Source organism: Schistocerca piceifrons, chromosome 4 (genome assembly GCF_021461385.2).
Source record: "Schistocerca piceifrons isolate TAMUIC-IGC-003096 chromosome 4, iqSchPice1.1, whole genome shotgun sequence".
Taxonomy (NCBI): domain Eukaryota; kingdom Metazoa; phylum Arthropoda; class Insecta; order Orthoptera; family Acrididae; genus Schistocerca; species Schistocerca piceifrons.
The window spans coordinates 148,475,703-148,497,796 of NC_060141.1; the positions used below are offsets into that span (position 1 = coordinate 148,475,703).

A 22,094-nucleotide genomic window follows, 5' to 3' on the forward strand; every position below is an offset into this window, starting at 1 on the left:
CTGTGTTAGAGTATATCACCCGGCATGCCGGGTCCAGGGTTCACGGGGCCAGGAGATGGTGGAGAGTTTGCGGTTGTCACCCATGGAGGGCCTCCACTGGACTACAATCATGGACAGGGCAACCTCCAAGGTGCTTGGAGTGGCTTGCAGGAGATCAATCTTCATGCAGGCACAAAGGGCACCGAAGCACGTGGCTTGTGGTTTGTCCTTTGTCCACAATCACAGGACGTATCTACTGTTATGAAGATCATGAAGTTCTAATAAGCACTGTTGTAGTGGTAGTGAATCCCACCTCAACATTTGATGCTTAAATATCTGAACCATGTGCTCTGCTTCATTGATGGAGAATGGATGAAATGGCAGGCTAAAAACGTGTTTTATGCCATCTGAGGTTCATAATTCTTTAGAAACTTGCCATGAACTGGGGCAAATTGTCTGACATGATAGTTCAAAGAAGCCCTTCAATGGTGAGAATCTGGACAAGCATGTAAATTCTGGCATCTGTTGTGGCAGATGCCATGCTGACCACATATGGGTAGTGTTCACGATTATGAACCAACACATCTCAGACAGAGGCCTGCAGAGTCCAAATGGATGCTGTCCCAGGAGCGATAGGGGTGGGCAATGGAGTGCGCCAGGGCTGAAGAATCGGGGTAGCCAAGTCTGATGCAGGGCGCAAGCAGAGCAGCTGTGGACCATGGCTTTGACGTCCTTGTTTAACCCTGACAGTAAACGTGTCATCAAACTACTGCTTTCATCTATGAAATGCCACAGTGCTGTGATGGAGCAGTTGAAAAACTTGAGGCTGCAGGGCAGTTGGTATGATGACATGGTGAGTATCAGCCTCAGTGTCAACCAAGAGGACACTTGTGATGACCGACAGACAGTGGGGGACACAGTTCCAGGGCCAGACTGGTGTTCTTTGGGAAAAAAAAGTGGGTCATACACGGAGCAAATAGAGTATGACTGACAGCAAGATTGGATCACAGCATGTGTGAGCAGCAATTTGTGTAGCTGTAATGGGGAAGCCATCGAAGGTTTGTCAGGGTTCCCCATCAATGTGGAGACGGGGGATTTCCTACTGGCCAAAGGCCAGAAAAATGCACAACAACAGAGCCGTTGTGCTGTCCGTTTTGGAAGACTGGCGCACAGCCAAAGAACGCCACCATTGGTTTGCGACCTTTAATTAATGAGGACTTAGTTCCAAAAAGGTAATCATGGACCTTCTTAATTGCAAAGACAACTGATAAAGCTTTGTTTTGTATATGCATGTAGTTCTTTCGAGCAATTGCCAGTGTCTGACACATAGGTGGTCAGTTGCTCAGTACTGCCATTGTCACAAAGCGCCAACATTGCACCAGTGCCCTATGGAGAGGCATATGTGGCCACCATCAGTGGATGTGATGACAAAAAGGGCGTGAGGCACGATGCAGAACATAGCATATTCTTCCACTGAGTGAAAGCACCGTCACACACAACCATCCACCAGTACTGAATGCCTTCTTCTGCACCTCATTTAGCAGATGTATGATACAGGCCACTTGTGGAAGGAACATAGAATAATAGTTCGCCTTCCCAAAAAGAAGAAGAAGAAGAAGAAGGAAAAAAAAAAAAACTTGCAGCTCCTGTAAGTTTTAGGCACGACGGGGTAGAGTCGACAGCTGTGCTACTGCAGTCAATGGTCTGGATCCCTTCTTTCCTGAGCGAGTGCCCGAGGTATTCCACTTTTCCACTTGAGCCTGAAAAAACTGGCATTTATCCAAGCAGCACTCTAACTCTGCATCATGTAATGTAGTAAAGAGTGTGCAAAGTTTCTGCAATTGGTCATGATGTGTAGCACTCGTGACAATTAAGCCGTGGAGATAGATAGTGCAAGTGGGTATAAACATGGTTAACTGTTCCAAGTACCTCTACCTCTGGAAGACTGTTGTACAGAAAGACATCACAAAAGCAAGCACTTGCATTTACATAAGCCGAAGGGAGTGTTGATAACTATAACATTTTACAACTCCTTATCCAACAGGATCTGCAAATGTGTGTTGGCAAGGTCTATTTTACAAAAATATTCCTCTCTGACAAGCTCTGCAAGGAGGTCTTCTGGACATAGTATAGGTTAGCTCTCTACTTGTACATGGATACAGACAGTTGACTTAAAGTCTATGCACAGCCGGAGGGAGCCATTGTGTTTCTTTACCGCTACTAATGAGGAAGCAAAGATGGCAGACAGCGAAGTGCAACGTATTGAGAACACTCTTATTAAGATCGGAAAAGTGGCAGAAGAAGGACGATACATGAAGAAGGAAACGAAGAACGAATTACTAGAGGCAGTGAGTGAAATAAAAAAAGGCTTAGACTCTTTGAAAAATGAAACAAAAGCAAAGGAGGAGGAGAATAGGAATCCTATGAGAGGTTAGGAATATCCAACAAGAGGAGACGACCAGGAAGAAGACAGCTGCACTGCCAGAAAACTAGCGACATATATCGGAGAAATGCAGGAAACAGCGCATAGTGGACAGTGGACTGTTGGACACCTAGCGACATGTACTGGAGAAACACAGGAAACACCACTTAGTGGACAGAGGCAGACAGAAGAGACACCTACAGGGTCTGCGAAGAACTTCAGTTGAGACATCTTTGGAGTGGGCAGCTCTCTGGAAAAAGCAAAAAAAAAAAAATACGAGAATAACATAGAACTGGGAGAACTGAGGCATAAAATTTGGAGTGGGCAGCTCTCTGGAAAAAGCAAAAAAAAAAAAAATACGAGAATAACATAGAACTGGGAGAACTGAGGCATAAAATGGAGGAGATAGCCGATTTCCTAAAAGACCAACTAGGGATATTAATATACGAGCAAACAAAGAAAACTCTAGAAAAGGAAAGTCACTTAGAACCAGAGAAAACCAAAACTGATGGAAACAACATACAAACTAAGTATAACAACAAAGTTTAACCAGAGGGGATAACAATAAACAGAAATCCTCTGTTCCAGCAACAAAATCAGCCCCAAGTCCAAATCAATGCACATGATCAACATAATAAAACCCAACATCAGGTCACCATATTTACTCGAATCTAAGCTGCACTTTTTTCCCGGTTTTTGTAACAAAAAAAAACTGCCTGCGGCTTAGAAACGAGTGCAAAGTAAGCGGAAGTTCTGAAAAATGTTCGTAGGTGCCGCCACAACTAACTTCTGCCGTCTAATATATGTAGCGCTACACAGGCATGCTTTGCAGGCACAAAGATAAATACTGGCACCAAAACCTCTGAGTTCATCTTCGAATGTAGCAGCATTTCAATGTACTACAAAAATCCGATTGGCAAGACTGTTTGGGATGTTTGTCAATGTGGCCAACTCTACGTTCTGAATTTTTTCCTACCTGTGAGAAGAGATGGTTGCTAATAGGAACTTTTATGAATTGTGAATCACATGCAGTATTCTCTTCACCATAAGAATAATACAAATATAAACATTTTGCCATGTATTCTTTCATGTTTGCTGCTATCTCATTTAATACCTGTCTGCCTAATAAACTACGAAACTTGAGTGAGACAACAGCAAACGCGGAAGAATATACATATCATGTCATGTTTATATTCATATTATTCTTATGCCTAATAGTGATACAGTCAGAAATGAAGCACAGCAATTGACTAGATTTTTAAATCTAAGATGACTCTAATTTCTGTGCAGAATGTAATGTACTAAAGAGGTGTCTGCAAAGATTTTCAAATGGAAATTTTTTTTCGCTAAACTCTCATTCACAACATCTTCTATCATACACATTCTATTATTTGGTTCTTGTTGATCATTATCAAAGGAAGCAGCAGTGTAAGTAACAACAAATAGCAGTCTCTTGCCATTGTTTCGCTAATGAGACGACTCCTCTCTTTTTTTTTTTTTTTTTTTTTTTTTTTTTTTTAATTGTAAGCGGCGGTAGCATGCACAAAAGCAAGCCATGCTGCGAGGGGCGACAGGCCGTAAACACAGAATGCGACAAACAATGCACGACACAGTACAGTAATGCATTTTTAGCTTAGAGTGACATAAACACCTATATCAAAGAGAAATAAATAATCAATTCAAACCAGACGAAGCACGTGAAAAAGGAAGGGTACCCGTACAAATATGGATGGAGTGCCTGACACATAGCAATGGCTACCTGGTATAGCTTAACTGCTAAGCTTACGACTCGAACCAAACTACTGTAGCTGTATCGTCATTCATTCGACCTAAATTGTGTCTCATATTACAATGGACCAACTTTGTTTCGATTTGGAGGTGCGGCCTAAAACTTTTCTCTCCCCTTGAATTTCGAGTCTCAAATTTCAGGTGCTACTTAGATTCGGGAAAATTTTTTTCCTTTGATTTCGAGTCTCATTTTTCAGGTGCGGCCTAGATTCGAGTAAATACGGTAATGAACTAGAGGGACCATTCTGGAGAACTGTAGTAGGGCAGAGCTGGTACAGGGAAAGAAACCAGACTAATAATAAAACCATAATGGGTCCAAAAAAAGACAAAGAAATGCAAGCAGCTGAAACAACAGCAAGGCTATATATCGGTAACTTAAAAGAGAAGCACCACAACTGATACAGTAGTGAAATACCTCAACAAGAACAGAATATTGGGACAACTAGAATGTGAAAAACTGCGCAGGCACTGGGCGATAAATAAGCTTTCAAAGTAGGCATTCTGTTTGAAGATCTATAAATCACGCAAGAACCACAATTCCGGGCCTGAAAACTTAAAAGTACGTCAATTTCATTTCCCAAGGAGATAAATAGAAGAGGGAGCAGAGCTCAACTAAACTAAGAAGAAAACCAGAAGAACAAGAAATAAAAGCTGTCTTGTGGAATACAGAGGGAATAAAAAAGGCTCTTAATCCAACGCCAACAGACATTCAGCAAAACTCGGATCTTGCAATTCTAGAAAGAGGACGACCCATGGGAGGAATATCCATCCTACTGAAATCCTGGATGACCCCCACCAAAGAAAGCAGAAAACAAGAAAACAGTATGCTAGTAGAAGCATCATACATAAATACAATTGCAGCCTATCTCCAACCCATACAAATGCAGTAGAAATAATTGATGAACTAATCACACTCATCAAACAATGCGACAGCAAACCCACCATTATTGCAGGTGATCTCAACTGCAGAATAAACACGGATAACTATAAAACAAGAATAGTCATTGAAACCCCAGAAGACGATGGTTTTACCCTACTGAACGATACACAAATACCTACGTATATATGCCATAATGGGAAAAGCACCATTGATATCACATTAACAAGAGGAGAAATAAAAGGAAGTATTCGAGGCATGATTCCATCACTCCTATATGAAAGCACATTCCAATGAAGATAAAAATAAATAATGTCAACTCACCACCAGCAAGAAAGACCCACGAAATCACACAAAGAAAAATGGATAAAGAAAAAATAGCAAACCAACAAGAACAAATAACACAAACATAAACTTTAATAGAGGAGGGAGACCTTGAAAAAGCAATAGGCAAAATAGAAGACCTCCTAAAAAAAAAAAACCCAAAAACAAGGACAGCAAAAATATGGTTCGATGCTGAATGCTATAGCAAAAGGAACATTGTTCTAAGAACACTTGGACGAAGCAGCGAAAGACCCATACAAAGCAGCAAGACCAAGAGGAAAAAGAAAATGTATGGGGATCTCTAAATGAAGAAGATTTAAAAGAAGTAATAAAAACACTGAAGAACAAGAAAGCAGCAGGACCCGATAATATATATAATGAACATATACAAGATGCGAAAGAGGCTCTCCAACACATATGTATCAAGCTATTCAACAAATGCCTGGAACTTGGAAGAATTCCGACCCAATGGAGACACTCAATAATAAAAGTTCTCTACAAAACTAGAGAAGATCCAACGGACACAAACAAGTAAAGAAGCATAGCCCTAGAAAATACTCAGTTCAAGATGTTTTCAAGATAATTACACAAAAAATCAAAGCCTGTGTGGACAGTCACTTCCCAGAACGACAAATGGGCTTCAGACCTAGAAGATCAACACTTACGGCAGTCAGGCTTCTTCTAAACAACATTGACCAAGTGCTACAAAAGAAACAAATGTTCTACACAGTGTTCATAGACTTTACCAAAGCCTTTGACCTACTGGAAAGAGATCTCATAGTCCGAAAACTGGAAAACAGAATGGGAAAAGACAGCATATGGGTAAGAATAATCAAGTAAATCCTCGAATACAACTTAATCACAATATCAGGCAACATCTCTTTTTCGAACCTCATTTTGCAATCGAACAGATTCTTACAGGGTGACCCAATGAGCCCTTTGCTGTACATTCTTGCCACTGAAGAAGTACTGCGAATTGGAGAAAATGAAGACGATGTGTACGTATATGCATACGCTGATGACAAAGCCGTAGGAACAACAGAAATACAGAAGCTGCAAAAAATAATTGAGAAAATAGATAAACGGTGCAGTGAACACAAACTACACATAAACATAACAAAAACGTAAATGATGATTTTCAGAAAAGGAGGCAAAACACCCAAGAATGTGGAAATCAACATCAGAGGACAAAAATTAAAAATCTCATAAGACTTTAAATACCTAGGGGTGACATTGCAACCAACAGCCAAATGCTTCACGAAACATACAACAGAATGTGCAGCCAAAGCAATAACAGCAATACAGGACATCAAAAACATCCGCCTACTCAGTCTAGAAACGGCCATGAAATTATTCAACGCAAAAATCTTGCCAATCCTGGCCTACGGGATTGATGTTAAATGGGACCACCTGAGAGAAAAAAAATCTAGAAACACTAGAAAAAGTAAAATCAACTTATCTAAAAAGAGCAATAGGTCTCTCAAAGACAACAAGATCTAGACTAGTGTAACTGCTAGTGAGACAGACTTTCCTAAGTGAAGACATCAAACTTTGATATATGATGCCACGCACCAAGGCTTCCACAAATCAACTGAAGATCATGGAGGATAAATGAGAAAAAGTATGGCCGGAGTTCTATGGTACTGAAGCAATGACGAACTGCTCATGGACAGCACCAAACTTCGAACTGCAACATTTCTTAACTAGATTCACAGCTTTCATCATCTAATTTGCAAAAACAAAAATTATCACAACCCAACCACAACGTGTTTGTATGAACCGTGTTACAAATCCTGTCAATGATATCACATAGAACTGTGCAGTAAAAGAGTGAAATCTATAAATGAATATGCAAACATGTAAAGCGTAAATGTAAAATGCAAAATGTTAAGCAAAGTAATGGTGTATGGCTATTTGGCTGAAATTTTATTAAATAAATAAATAAAATACTAATGACATGGCCCAAGCACTTGTATTAAGCAGTTCAATCACCTCAGCTTCCTGGAGTCAACCGATTTCCTGCTTAACAACCATCCATAAAGAGACGGAATGGGTTTTGCTCAGCAGAAACAGGCCACTGCATCTGGATGCAAGGAGATATGAGCCTGGAAGTCTGCAGCAAGTCCAGGCCACATTGAAAAATATGGGAAAAAGCAGCACAATGGTCGTCAAGTTCCTGGAAGAGAACCATGTCAGAGCTGACCTGAACCTAGTCATTGATGGAGAATCCAAACAATGAGAAGGCATCCAGACTGAAAATGTTTCCCACCAAGTGACTATTGACAACAGACAGCATTATTGGCCATGTGACCTCCTTATAGTCTGCGGAAGTGAACTGATCCTGGAGAGGAACTGAACTGTCACCATACATTATCAACATAGGAGGGTGAGGCTAAGTTGGGTGGACGAGGGAGGAGTGAACTAACTGGACACCTTTGCTCACAACTGTGAGGTTTATAAGAAACATGCGAGCAAAAGGTCTGCCAGGGGGAGCTATTTGCCTAAAGTTCATATACCATTTCTTGACAATTGTTGGGAGCTGGCCCTGTCCTCATGGCTTACAGCAGACTGTTCGGAGATGTCAGCCTTTTACAAGATGGGTGCAGTGCACCCAGCAATCCAGACAATATGCCCGCATTAGAAGCAGTCTGGGCAAGATGGAAGACCCCGCTACCCACACCAACAGTGCATGACAGGCTGTTCAGACACCACTGACACACCTGAATTTTATGAAATCACGCCACTGCACTCTAAGAAGAAGTTTACAAGGATTTCACAATCCCGGGGCACGATGCAGCACCTGGACCACTGCTATTTATGGTCGTGCCTTGATGCATTCACTTACTACTTATGCAATTCTGAAAGAGTGTGCAGCTGCCAAGGTATCATCTACCGGTTGGTTGTCTCATGTAAGGGCTGGCGTGCAGCCCCAATCGGCAGCTAACTGGACCACTACATACCAAATTAAGGAGTCAACATAGGAGTTTTAAAAGCCAGCAAAATCCCAACGGTGACTCAACCCTTGTGAATCAGTGACCCAGGTGCAATATGACTGACTGCGTTGCTTATGGAGTAACAGTATAAATGAAATTCGAGCCACAATGTGACCACACAGAGTCATTGCAAATAATAATTCAACGGTAATGTGCACATTTCTCAAATGTGAGGGTGACAGGATTTGACAGAGGAGCCAAATTCTTAAGTAAAAACAAAAAGTCTCCAGAGAAGCCAAACAGAACGAGTGACCGTTGGAGTGCGTCATTAGTGACCTGAAAGGTTAAGAAGTGATGCTTCAGCCACTGTAAATGTGTGTTCCAATACTCTCTGGCCTTTTTAAATGGCAGAAAAGCAGGTGAGCACTCCCCGCCTGGAAATTGACCACTGCCTGGATTGAGTGTGTACCCTGAATCTGTAGTTGATCCTCCAGAAGCTGAATTTCTTGATGGAGCAATTCATTTGGCTGCTGCTGCTATTGAAACTTCTTGTAATTGCTGCTGCGAGAGCAGCTGTTGCTGTTGTTAGGCTATTCCAAGAGCTTTACAAGATTTGCATCCACGTTAAGCTGCTAATCTTTTACCTCTTCACCAATCATTATGGCCAGGATTTGACAGAAGATCGAGAATGACTCAATAAACAATAAACTAGGTAATGCTAGCCATTCTGTTCGGGGTCTGTCGACAGCAGAACATTGAGTATGGACAGAAGACAATAATGAGGAAAGCGAACAGCGGAGAAGGCACAACAACAAAGGGCAGCGAGTAATGCATGAGAGAAACCAAGATGTAGTGAAAAGGAAACCACAGAATAATGGTGCATTGCGGTTAGCAATATGACTGTGAGGTGAATATAACAGTGAAAGAATCATTGAGCATTACTCATCAGTGTGGGATCTGTACCAGGTCGGGTTGACAGAGGAGATAGAGAAGATCCAAAGAAGAGCAGCGCATTTCATCACAGGGTTATTTGGTAAGCATGATAGCGTTACAGAGATGTTTAGCAAACTCAAGTGGCAGACTCTGCAAGAGAGGCACTCTGTATCGAGGTGTAGCTTGCTGTCCAGGTTTCTTTGAGAGGGTGTGTTTCTGGATGAGGTATTGAATATATTGCTTCCCCCTACTTACACCTCCTGAGGAGATCACGAATGTAAAATTAGAGAGATTCGAGCATGCACAGAGGCTTTCCAGCAGTCGTTCTTCCTGCGAACCATACACGACTGGAACAGGGAAGGGAGGTAATTACAGTGGCATATAAGGTGCCCTCCGCCACAAACCGTTGGGTGGCCTGTGGAGTATAAATGTAGATGTAGATGAAAGTAGGACCACAGTGCAGCCGTCATTGAGCAAATGTTATAGTACTGCTGGGAGCACTAATTGCTCAGTGAGAGGCGCAGGGCATTGTGGCAAAGCGAGACAAGTGCTACAGCATAGTGATGCATGTGTAGTCATAGGTGTAGCAGCTCTGCCTAGTGCACATTGTTCAGATGCATGCATGTGCGCCTTCAAAGTTGCTGGGCCAAGATAATAGAGTACTGACACTTGAAAAATACTGGAAAGAACAGTGTCATCATATGTCTTGTTGTATGCTCCTTTCAGGTGTCCAGCCCAAAAACTGCAATTCTGCAGTGCAGCAGCTCTGTAACGTAAGTTCTTTAAAAGAAGGGAGCAAAAATTTCTACCAAATGTTTTAACACTTTTTTAAGTAACACTGATCATATTCTGCAAATAATTCATTCACGTTCATAATAAAGAAGTCCTGCAGAATCACCATATTGGTTACAAAACTGAAATAACATTAAATTTCTTCCTAAAAATTGTCTTTCAGAGCTCGAAACACACAGTTTCTTTGCGTCCGAAAATTTGGTTGGTAAATTGCCACTGTGAAAGTTCAATCATTACTGCCTGCCCTAAAGTGAATTTCAGCAACTGCAAAACTAACCTAAATTATTTCTTCACATGGAAAATACTCAACTTGTCATGCTTTATCTGACACAGACTACATTACAGAAAACAGTTAATAGAAATTCAACATTTGACAACATTGCATAAATCTGAGGCAGAGTGCAAACAGACAGACAGACTACATCAAGCCAAAGATTCAACTCCTCCTCTAGTGATCCAAGGGGGAGATTTCACAGGCACAACCAGCTTAGGGAATACACTGCTGTGAAGAGCTATTACATGCAACTGTCTCTAGTAACCATATCCGACCTGATTATTAAGAGTTATCATTGCATTACCATTTAGGATTTTGCAGTGACAAATTAATTTCCAACTGGTAGGGGATCTTTTCCTGAATGAAATCAATATAAATTGTCATCCTTTTCTGCCAAATAAAACAAATAGAAATTTTGAAAAATTTTATATGATCTCCAGAGTGCTCTGAAAAGATAATTTAAATGTGCTACAACACATTAGAATAAAAAAATCTGTAATTGGTCCCAAGATATATGTAACCATTAGAATAAAAAAAGTCTGTAAAACGCACACACACACACACACACACACACACACACACACACACACTTCTTGGGTTCAATTACAGATTTTTTTATTCTAGTGTGTTGTAGCACATTTAAATTATCTTTTCAGAGCACTCTGGAGATCATATAAAATCTTTCAAAATTTCTATTTGTTTTATTTGCAGAAAAGGATGACAATTTATATTGATTTCATTCAGGAGAAGATCCCCCACCAGTTGGAAATTAATTGGTCACTGCAAAATCCTAAATGGTAATGCAATGATAACTATTAAGCACACAAAACTACGATATTACAATACCGTCATAAAACCAGAATGCCTATATGGATCAGACACACTAATTTTAAACAGGAAAACAGACAAAGAAAACATTCAGAAAAAGGAACGGAAGATCATAAGAAAAAATTTAGGCCCAAAACTTGTAGATGGACAGTATTGGCTCAGAGGCAAACAGGAAATCAAACAATACTCTAATATTCACAGTGACACTAGAAAACACAGATTAAGATTTTATAGACACATAAAAAAAAATGAATCTGGGCAGATTTACAAAGCAAATAGTTGAATTCTATGAAAACAGGAGCAAATCTAAAACAGACCCAATGAAATGGATTGGCAAAATCAAAACATATCTGAAACTAGCAGGAATTACACCAGAGGATATCCAAAACAGGGAACTCTTCAGATCCAAAATTCACAAGTGGCAAGTTGACCAAGAGGAGAAACCAAAGAAGAAGACTGGAACAACATGGTCTCAAGAAAGAAAAGAAGCCCACAGCAAAAGAATGAAAGACATATGGGCACAAAGGAAGGCAAATTCACGCCACTAAGTACTTTGCATAGTCCTAATGGGCTCATTCGCAGACTTCACTACATTTGAGGTAGCAAAAGCATACTGTATGTAAAATTATATGTTTCTCTGAAATTTTGGACTTTCTAGCTTCATTTCCTGCCACTCATTAACACGTAAAACTCCAAATAAATTTACATCAGCTTTTCATATATAAAAACAAAGATGAGGTGACTTACCGAACAAAAGCGCTGGCAGGTCGATAGACACACAAACACAAACATACACACAAAATTCAAGCTTTCGCAACAAAATGTTGCCTCATCAGGAAAGAGGGAAGGAGAGGGGAAGACGAAAGGAAGTGGGTTTTAAGGGAGAGGGTAAGGAGTCATTCCAATCCCGGGAGCGGAAAGACTTACCTTAGGGGGAAAAAAGGACAGGTATACACTCGCACACACGCACATATCCATCCACACATACAGACACAAGCAGACATATTTAAAGTCTTTAAATATGTCTGCTCGCACACACGCACATATCCATCCACACATACAGACACAAGCAGACATATTTAAAGTCTTTAAATATGTCTGCTTGTGTCTGTAAGTGTGGATGGATATGTGCGTGTGTGCGAGTGTATACCTGTCCTTTTTTCCCCCTAAGGTAAGTCTTTCCGCTCCCGGGATTGGAATGACTCCTTACCCTCTCCCTTAAAACCCACTTCCTTTCGTCTTCCCCTCTCCTTCCCTCTTTCCTGATGAGGCAACAGTTTGTTGCGAAAGCTTGAATTTTGTGTGTGTGTTTGTGTTTGTTTGTGTGTTTATCGACCTGCCAGCGCTTTTGTTCGGTAAGCCACCTCATCTTTGTTTTTATATATAATTTTTCCCACGTGGAATGTTTCCTTCCATTATATTTACATCAGCTTTTCATTACATTAAATCACAGTCACAGTAAGGCTATTACATATGCAACTATTTTTATTTCAGAGTGATTTCACAATGGAAGTGACATCACATGGGAGCACTGGTTAGGGATGGCGTGAGGGTGGGCTTGCTTACACAATCAAAACCATTCAGCAGCACAGACCGATTTTACTACCATATACACAAGTGAGGTAGGGAAAACCATACTTGCTTCCCACATTAAGCATTAAAGAGTCAATAGCATTTAATCATTTCCCAGGTATGGAGTACAGATGAATTTCATCAATCTGGTTTTGGTACATTCTTCATAAAAGCTTTAACTTTTTAGATCTGTTGTTAATATATGTCTTTACGCTACTAACCACTTAAACAGTGAAAAACAACATAGCAAACAATTAAGGATAATACTTTCATTTTTTATGTTAATAAGGCTAAAAATATTATAGCAATTTAATCACTTACCAGGAAAACACAGAAATTCTGTAGTAATGCCCTTATTTCTTAGGTTCTCAACAAGTTTCTTGCACTGGGTAGTTTTTCCAGATCTATCACATCCTTCAAATACTATTAGGGCACCTCTCTTTGTAATACTAGTCATTCTGGAAGACAGGTGGACCACATTTGAAAATCATTCTTAAAAAAAAAGAGAGAGAGAGAGAGAGAGAGAGAGAGAGAGAGAAAAGAAAAAAAGGGATTTTACAAAACACCACAATTAATAATTGAAAACCAAGATACAAAGGCGATTTTCAATTATTCCAACTTAAATCTTTTAATAATTGCATGGAAAGAGCAATTTAAAAAAAAAAAATCTTAACCCCTAAGAGAATCAAAATTCCAGGGCTTCTACAACTGAGGTATCTATGATCAGGATCTGACATGTGTCCACAGCAGTGGGAAAGCCTACTCAGAAATAACAGAAAACTACAGAAAGAAAAATGGATACTGTGCAAGACCAAACAATTAAGTGCACTATGGCTGCTAATACCTTGTACAGGCAATTCTTTCTTTGATATGACACAAACAATTTCTAATTTGTTACTATAACTGTCATGCCACTTATATACATTGTCTATGTCTCAACTGACACAGATATCTATGTCCAAAATACTCCTCTATTTATTGCACAGCAGAATAGTAATTAAGGGCAGGAATAAAACTTTGTTGGAACTGACCTGGGCAATGCTAATGGTGTAACCAATGTCAACATTTGGAAGACAAGAATACAAAATGATAGGGAAGTTATTGCCTCATATTGTACAACAGAGAATGTCAGAACACTTGATTTGGCACTTAGACGACAGTGCAGAGCATACACAACACTCTTCTGTAACAGTGCTATATGTAGTAACTTCACCGAGGAATGACACAAGAGTGCCTTCCGGGCTGCAAACTTTGCATGAAGGAATGCTCTGAAGTTAATATTAGGTCAGTCAAGAACACTGACAGGCTCAAAAAATACAAGCACATTCAGTCAGCAGTGCTGTGGGAATCATGTAATTGACTAGGTAACCATTCACTCTCAGCTAGGTTAACTGTGCTAGTTGCAGGATGCCTTGGTGAATACAACAAAGTGTCTACAGCCACCACTGCTGCCACCTTGAAGTCCACTGCTACAACTCCGTAGCCACCTGGCAGTGGAGGAACCTTCAATTCTGTGAGTTGCCTCACTGCTAGTCACAATGGTGAATGACTGAAGGTGAAGGGCAGGCCAATCTTCTATTAATGAAGCACTGATCTGCAACTGTGAGCTGTTCAAGCTGGGGAACAGGGTGCCTGTGTCACCATTCCTTGGTAGTACAAGTATTGCTTTACCTGCTGTATCCTGAGACCACCTCTTGGGCTGCCTTTCACATCACTATCGGGTCTTCTCTGCCTACATGCCGTGTCGACAATCAACAATGGGGGCATGCAGATTTCTGGAACAGAGTTTAAGCACAGTTTCATTCAGTGAGAGCACCGAGGCTCTGACAGATCTCCACAGCCACATCAGGCTGTAGCAATGTGATGGCAACTGGACCCTTCTATGAAGAGGCTATGGCACTGACCTCAGAAAATGCTAGAACCAACACTGGCAGATTACTCACCAGTTGCTGATGTGTTACCATGCACCTTTGTACAATGGGAGCTCAGCACAGCCACTGCTGGAAAGCACTGGGAAGAAGATAGGAGTAATTGTAGAACTTCTGGAAATAAATGTCTGTCAACTGAATGATGTCTCATTAGTGCCCTGGTGCTCTACAGGACTCCAACAGTGCAACTTCGTTTGTCGATTCTGCACTCCTCTACATCTATACTCTGAAAACCACCATGAGGTGCGCAGCAGAAGGTACGTCCCATTGTACCTATTATGTCTCTTCCTGTTCCATTCACATATGGGGTGCAAGAAGAATGATTATCTGAATGCCTCTATGCATGCAGTAATTACTCTAATCTTATCCCCAAGATCCCTCTGTGAGTGACATGTAGGGGGTGTTGACAATCCCTACAGTAATCAATTAAAGCTGGTTCTTGAAACTTGATTAACTGACTTTCTAGGGATAGTTTACATCTGTCTTCAAGAGTCTGCCAAGTCAGTTGCTTTGTATCTCTGTGATGCTCTCCCATGGATTAAACAAACCTGTGACCATGTGCTGTCTTTCTCTGTATGTTCAATATGCCCTGTTAGTACTATCTGGTAGGGGTCGAACAGACTTGAGCAATATTCTAGAATTGGTCACACAAATGATTTGCAAGCAATCTCTTTTGTAGACTGAAGGCACTTCCCCAGTATTCTACCAATAAACTGAAGTATACCACCTGCTTTACCCACAACTGAACCTATGAGATCATTCCATTCCATATCCATACAAAGCGTTAACACCCAGGTACTTGAATGAGTTGGTTGATTCCAACGGTAACTCATTGATAATATAGTCATAGGAAACTAGCTTTTTTCATTTTATGAAGTGCAAAGTTTTACATTTCTGAACATTTAGAGCAAGTTGCCAGTCTCTGCACCACACTGAAATCTTATCAAGATTGTCTGAATATTTATGGAGCTTCTCTCAGATAGTACTCCATTATGGATAACTGGATCATCTGCAAAATGCCTGGTCTTACTATTAATATTGCCTGCAATCTTCTTCTTCCTCCTCCTTTTTTTTTACTATGACACCGTTTCAAATTCAGAATTATTTTACTTTTGTGGGTGAAAAGCACAGGAATATCATGACAGTCTTCCTATTGCTTGAAGTTCTCAGAATAGGCAGTCTTGTACTTGTTTTTAAATATAATCTGATGGATATTTCAAGCAAAAAAGGAAAATGCAATGTTTATGCTACTTTGAATTCATGGACTCAGCCCCTTCTTTCATTGAACAAGTTTCTCTTACTCAACTTCTTAACATCTAGCATCAAAAGTTTGTCCAAATATGCACTAATATAGTTATATATCTAAAAATAAAGATGCTGTTACTTACCAAATGAAAGTGTTGGTATGTTGATAGGAGACAATAAAAAACACACAAACACACACACAAAGTTCAAGCTTTCGCAACCCAAGGGTGCTTCATCAGGAAAGGAAGGAGAGGGAAAGACGAAAGGATGTGGGTTTTAAGGGACACACACACACACACACACACACACACACACACACACACACACACACACACACACACACATATATATCCATCCATCCATCCGCAGATATTCAGACACAAGCATACAGTCTTTCCGCTCCCGGGATTGGAATGACTCCTTTCCCTCTCCCTTAAAACCCACATCCTTTTGTCTTTTCCTCTCCTTACCTCTTTCCTGACGAAGCAACCTTCGGTTGCGAAAGCTAGAAATTTGTGTGTGTGTTTTTTATTGTCTCCTATCAACATACCAACGCTTTAGTTTGGTAAGTAACAGCATCTTTATTTTTAGATATATTTTTCCCATGTGGAATGTTTCCCTTCCCATGTGGAATGTTTCCCTCTATTATATTCATATAATATGTTTATATATTTACAATATTACTTAAGGTTTCTGATTTTCCAAAATAAGCACAAATGTTACAGAATTGCAAGATCAAGGAAAGATTTAAACAGAAATATTAATCTTCTGTAAAATTTATAAAACTGGACTTTACTCATTCTTTCCCTTGACCCTTCAACTGTTATGTCTAATTTTTAATGCAAAATTGTATCATTGTATACAAACCAAAACTTGTATCATGTACATAACAAGTTGTTGATGAATAAATAACATCACAAAAGGTAACTCCAAAATTAAGCTGCTCAAAAATCAGGATTTTTTTTTTTTAATTACCCTGGCTCCACTTCTACTTAAAAGTCAACAAATCATGCTCAAATAATTGTTGTCCAACTTCCTTAATAATGACTGTGTCAAAAATAGTAGTGTGCTGAATGTATGCTCAAATTATTCATATATTTATTAGTACACAACCTTCTTAGTCACTCTTTGTGGGGATTCCAACCTGGCTTCACAGCTACAAAAGGAGTTGAAAGTACTGTTTCTTCATTTGAATTCAAACTGTGTGTAAATTTTACTTTATTGAACCTTGGTAAAGCTTTTTATTCTGGCAGTCATATAATGGTATTAAAACAGCTCTACTGCTATGGCTATAAAGCCACAGAGCTGCATTTGATTAAATCTTATCTAAGTTACGGACATTACACTTTAATGATGGGAATTCAAACTTTCTAAGACTTACACAAGAAGTTCCACATGGTTCCGAGCGAGGGCTTTTGCAATTCATAGTTGACATAATGACCTGCCTATTACTACACCTTGCAGGTCTCTGTACTCTATGCAGATCATGCAAATTTTGTTAATGGTGGAACACACTCAGAAGCACTAAAAAAAGAAAAAAAAAAGTGGGGGTGGAGGGTGAAGAAACTCTTTAAAATTTCTTACACATGTTCTGTGGAAATCAATCATTCTAAAATTGTAAATGTTCTGTATAGGCTGAGCAATAATGACAATGATGGTAGTGCAACTAATTGCCTTACCATCTTACCATTCATCTTGAGCCAAAACTAACATGGATAACTAACAAAAACTGCCAGGTCCTTATAATTAATGTGCAGCTACTCACAAAGGTCCAGTGTGGACTGCAATTATCATATGGCAGTGAAACTTGGTAGATTTTCTAAGGTGTTAATGTGGAACCAATTTACACTGGAAAAAAAATTGTTCCAATTTTGGCCAATAGGTGCAAATCAGTGCTGTGAATTCAAGAAATGCATATAGAAATTTTTCCACATAAAGCATAATGTCAGTTTCCAGAATGAGATTTTCACTCTGCAGAGGAGTGTGCGCTGATATGAAACTTCCTGGCAGATTAAAACTGTGTGCCGGACCGAGACTCGAACTCGGGACTGGCAGAAATGAAGCTGTGAGGACGGGGTGCGAGTCGTGCTTGGGTAGCTCAGATGATAGAGCACTTGCCCGCGAAAGGCAAAGAGTCTCGGTCCGGCACACAGTCTTAATCTGCCAGGAAGTTTCATAATGTCAGTTTTATTGTAAACCACTACTTACACATTGAGTTCCATAAAAACACCGGTAACATCGAGATACTGTGCAGCAGCAGATTAGAGCCCACACTGGACCTCGATAAGTAGCTGCACTTTAATAATAATCACCTGGTATGTACTGGGTGTAAAAAAAAAGGTGCGGCAAAACATTCAGGAAACATTTCTGACACATAGAAGAATAAAATTTAGTATATGGATCCGAGTCTAGCATGCTTTATTTCCATGTTGGAGCTTGTTTTCTATTTCTCTTCATAATCATGAGTAACACACAAAAACTGAACATACCACCTTTACATGAAACGTTTTCTCACATGAAATGTTCAAAATACCCTCTTGGTAATGTTTGGTTAGAATGTATAGGATGTTGTAATTCTCAAGTTCACTGCTAAAGCTTGTTACTCCATTTAAATGAAGGTAATGTTGACATGTGACTCACTTCATTGTTTGTGTTTACAGGTGACTAACTTAATTGCTCTACTAGCATCATTTACATAGTATCCATCGCCTGTTTGATGTTAATCATGGACGTGGTTCCTGGAACAGTGCAATGGAAGTGTACTTGAATCCGGAGTTGGCGGAAGCCTAATTGCTGTATGGATTAGCACATGGTAATGGCTATGCCACTCTACATTAGTATCAAGACAGATTTTTAGAATGACAGTGTCCTGACAGGTGAAATGTTGGAGCAATTTATTGTCGTCGTAAGGGGTATGCAACATATAAGCCCCCCCGGCTGGAGGAGGCCAAGAAGGATGAGGACACCTCAACTGAAGAAGGAACTTCTTTGTGCAGTTGGCAACAACTGTAGTGTCAGTGTATTATCTGCAACAAGTAATGTTTGTGACATGACTGTCTGCAGAGTACTAAATGAGAACCAGCTATACAAATGTGCTGTTCACGAATGAAGTTTTCTTTCAAAGTTGATGATTAATGTGTTGAAGGGTTGTAGAAACTGGGCTCCAACATGGAAATAAACCAGTTCCAGACCAACATCCATATAACATATTTTATCGCTCTATTTGTGAGAAATGTTTCCAGAAAGTTTGATCATACTTGTTTTTACACCTTGTATACACAAAATTACCCCAAACCACATTTTTCCTAACCAAGCTTGTTGCAAGCTGCAGGTTGTGCAGTTGACAGAAGTTGTGCAATTTAAATGCTATTTTCCAACTCTTATTCCAGTTTTCACAACCATCTAACCTATGGATTACTACTGTGAGGAAATTTATTGACAGTGTAAAGTGTGTCTACTTAGCAACTGTTGCATCCCTTTGCATACTTATTTGTTGGGTGCAGAAGCACAAACAAGAATAGTCTATACATGACCATGACAAACACCTCACACATGCAGGGATACAATTATTCAACATGCCACCAAGGCAAGCACGCACTGTGTCACATATTTGGTTTATGAAAAATTTATTTTATGCAAGAGACGATTTTTGAACATGTGATAAAATCATTCTTTTCCCTTACCGCTGCTGTAACTCCAACTGTTAATAATATTGGTATTGATTTGTGTGTACTGTACAGTACAGTAGGCTACCATTAATAATTATCATTTAGCTACATACCTATATTTTAATGTTATTAATATGTTGTACGTAGTTAATAGATTTCCTATCAAGCAAGAAGGCCTGTACTGTATGCAGGCATCTCTTGAACAAACTGTGACATCACTGATAGTATGCACAATGATAGATGATGGATAAATAAAAAAGTAACATGGATACTAACTTAGAAAATTTCACGAACCAGTACTCATGGACGTAAGGTCTTTTGAGTTCATCTCGCATCAGGATAAACAGTTAGGATATTAGATCAACAAACCACAGTGGTGCAATTAGCATTCTGCCCATGTCCCACAAGTGAATGTGCCTGACATATGTGGTTTCCTTATTTTGGCTGTTTTCAGCTTTCGGCGACAAAACCACCGGGTTAAGTGTTGCTGAGGCATAGTTACTACAAGGTATCGTCGACCCGGTAATTCCTAACATATCAACTAAATTGCTTCTGTTGATTTCACTGTGGGTACTTGGTGTAACATGATTACACGGGTAAAATTTTTTGTTGGTATGATTACTGCTCGTTCATTATCTTTAGCTGATATTAGGAAACGCAGTTTCAATTCACCGACGCTTGACTGTTTTCATACTCGTAAAACTGCCTTAAAGTGTTGTGCGGCTTACGGATGTATAAAGAATTGTTATTCCACAGTAATACAAATATATATGTGATTGTTAATCCATAACAGTACCTTTCCAATACTGCATATAACTTACGTAAACTTACTTGCTGAAATCGTGTGCTCTCTACATTCAAAAAGTAACGGTTCGAAAGTGGCATTATTTGCAAATTACGAAAATGTGACTTCTTACACTTGACCTGCTAAGGATGATCAAGTTCACATAATCCGTTCAGATCTCGTCGGTTTCATGTTGCGCTCTTGTAGTGTGAAACTCAACTGTAAACAAACACACGCCAGTCTGACTAAAGCCAAATTTTAGTTCAGGTGTCGGCACTGAGCTGTCAAGTTGGCGGTAAACTTGAACTAGCTAAAATGTAGGTTCTCAAATCTTATTTACTTTTTTATTTATTAGCCCATAAGATAGCTTTAAGGCTACATAAGGTAATATCCATAGTTACATACATATGTAGCATATTTTCTCCAATCATGTCTTAGCAAAATAAATGGAATGTAATTAACTGCGCTCTTTACCACTGGTGAATGTGTGCTGCACTTTTTTGCCACCTGTCATGCCATGGGTCAAAGCGAGTTATCAAACAGCATTAAAGGTCGGGACACACATGTCAGGACCGTGTCCGTGCCGAGACACGTCCGAGTATCGGCCGTCACCCGGACTACGAAATACAACATTAAAACAAATGCAGCGGGCCCCACTTGACGGGGCCTTGCACGGGGAACGTCAACGGGCCGGGGCCGGGCGGGATTCGCCGTGTTTAAATTTTCACGTGACGGACACGGCCTGACGGTGGGGTTGTCTTGTGAGCTGTGCAACCGCGCAAAACTGTTCTGTGTACAAAACATGGATGTGGAACGACTAATAGAGGAAGTTCGTAAGTTTCCTGTTCTTTACGATCAGGGAAGTGAAAACTACAGGAATATCGAGTACAAAGACAGAGTTTGGAAGACAACTGCAACAGATCTACAAGCCAAAGGTAAGATAAAAACTATACAAGTTTTAATACCCGAAAGATATTTATTTACTTTTTATTTTACAAACAGATGTTTGGTTTATGTCATCGTTATATCGCCAAGGCGACATGTTCTTGCCATTCCACAGTCCCTTGTGGAGAGTTCAGGAATTTTTTGAGTTGTTCTCGTACAGCAAATGCAGCATCTGTTGATCTCCCACGAATTCGAGGTAGGTTTCGAAGATTTGATGAACTTCCGGATCCCTCAGCAGTTTCCATTTGATCCATCCTCTGTTCGGGCACCCTATAACCTTCCATTTTTCGAATAAAGTTGTACAGTACACACGCCGTCACAATCATTGTAAGGTTATTAGGATCTCCCTGAAGGATTCTTCTAAATATTCGAAATTTCTGTTGCAATATACCGAATGCATTTTCGGATATTCTTCTTGCCCGACTCAAACGATAATTAAATATAGCCTTGTCATTTGTTAAGTTCCTGCCAGGATATGGTCGCATCAAGTATGTTTTGAGAGGGAAAGCTTCATCGCCTACAATTACCATTGGAAGTTCAACATCAGTTCCGGGTAAAGTTTTACTCTTTGGGACGCTAAGCGTATTGTTTTCCAATGACTTTCCAAGATTTGAATTTACTAGAATGCCTCCATCAGAGTTTTTTCCGTACGCTCCCACGTCTATTGCAATAAAATTATAACATGGGTCAACCAGAGCAAGAAGCACAATGGAATATGTTTTTTTGTAATTCCAATAGAGACTTCCTGAGTTGTTTGGAGCCTGTATTGTTACGTGCTTTCCATCTAAAGATCCAATGCAGT

At 39.9% G+C, this 22,094-nt stretch overlaps 1 protein-coding gene across 5 annotated transcripts in view; it reads right to left on the reverse strand.

The window, feature by feature from the left end:
- Positions 1–20,628, reverse strand: part of LOC124795302 (thymidylate kinase) — a 60,501-nt gene extending 39,873 nt beyond the window's left edge. The window contains exons 1-3 of one of the 5 annotated variants that reach the window (XM_047259268.1): positions 20,395–20,628; positions 14,394–14,497; positions 13,044–13,180 (exon numbers count right to left, since the gene is read on the reverse strand). In XM_047259268.1, the coding sequence (XP_047115224.1) occupies positions 13,044–13,179 (136 nt within the window). In that variant the 5' untranslated portion in view covers position 13,180; positions 14,394–14,497; positions 20,395–20,628. Of the gene's footprint in view, positions 1–13,043; positions 13,181–14,393; positions 14,498–19,839; positions 19,914–20,384 lie in introns of those variants that run through there. The other 4 variants (XM_047259267.1, XM_047259269.1, XM_047259270.1 and 1 more) reach the window with 4 other exon arrangements.
- Positions 20,629–22,094: the final 1,466 nt, after the last annotated feature.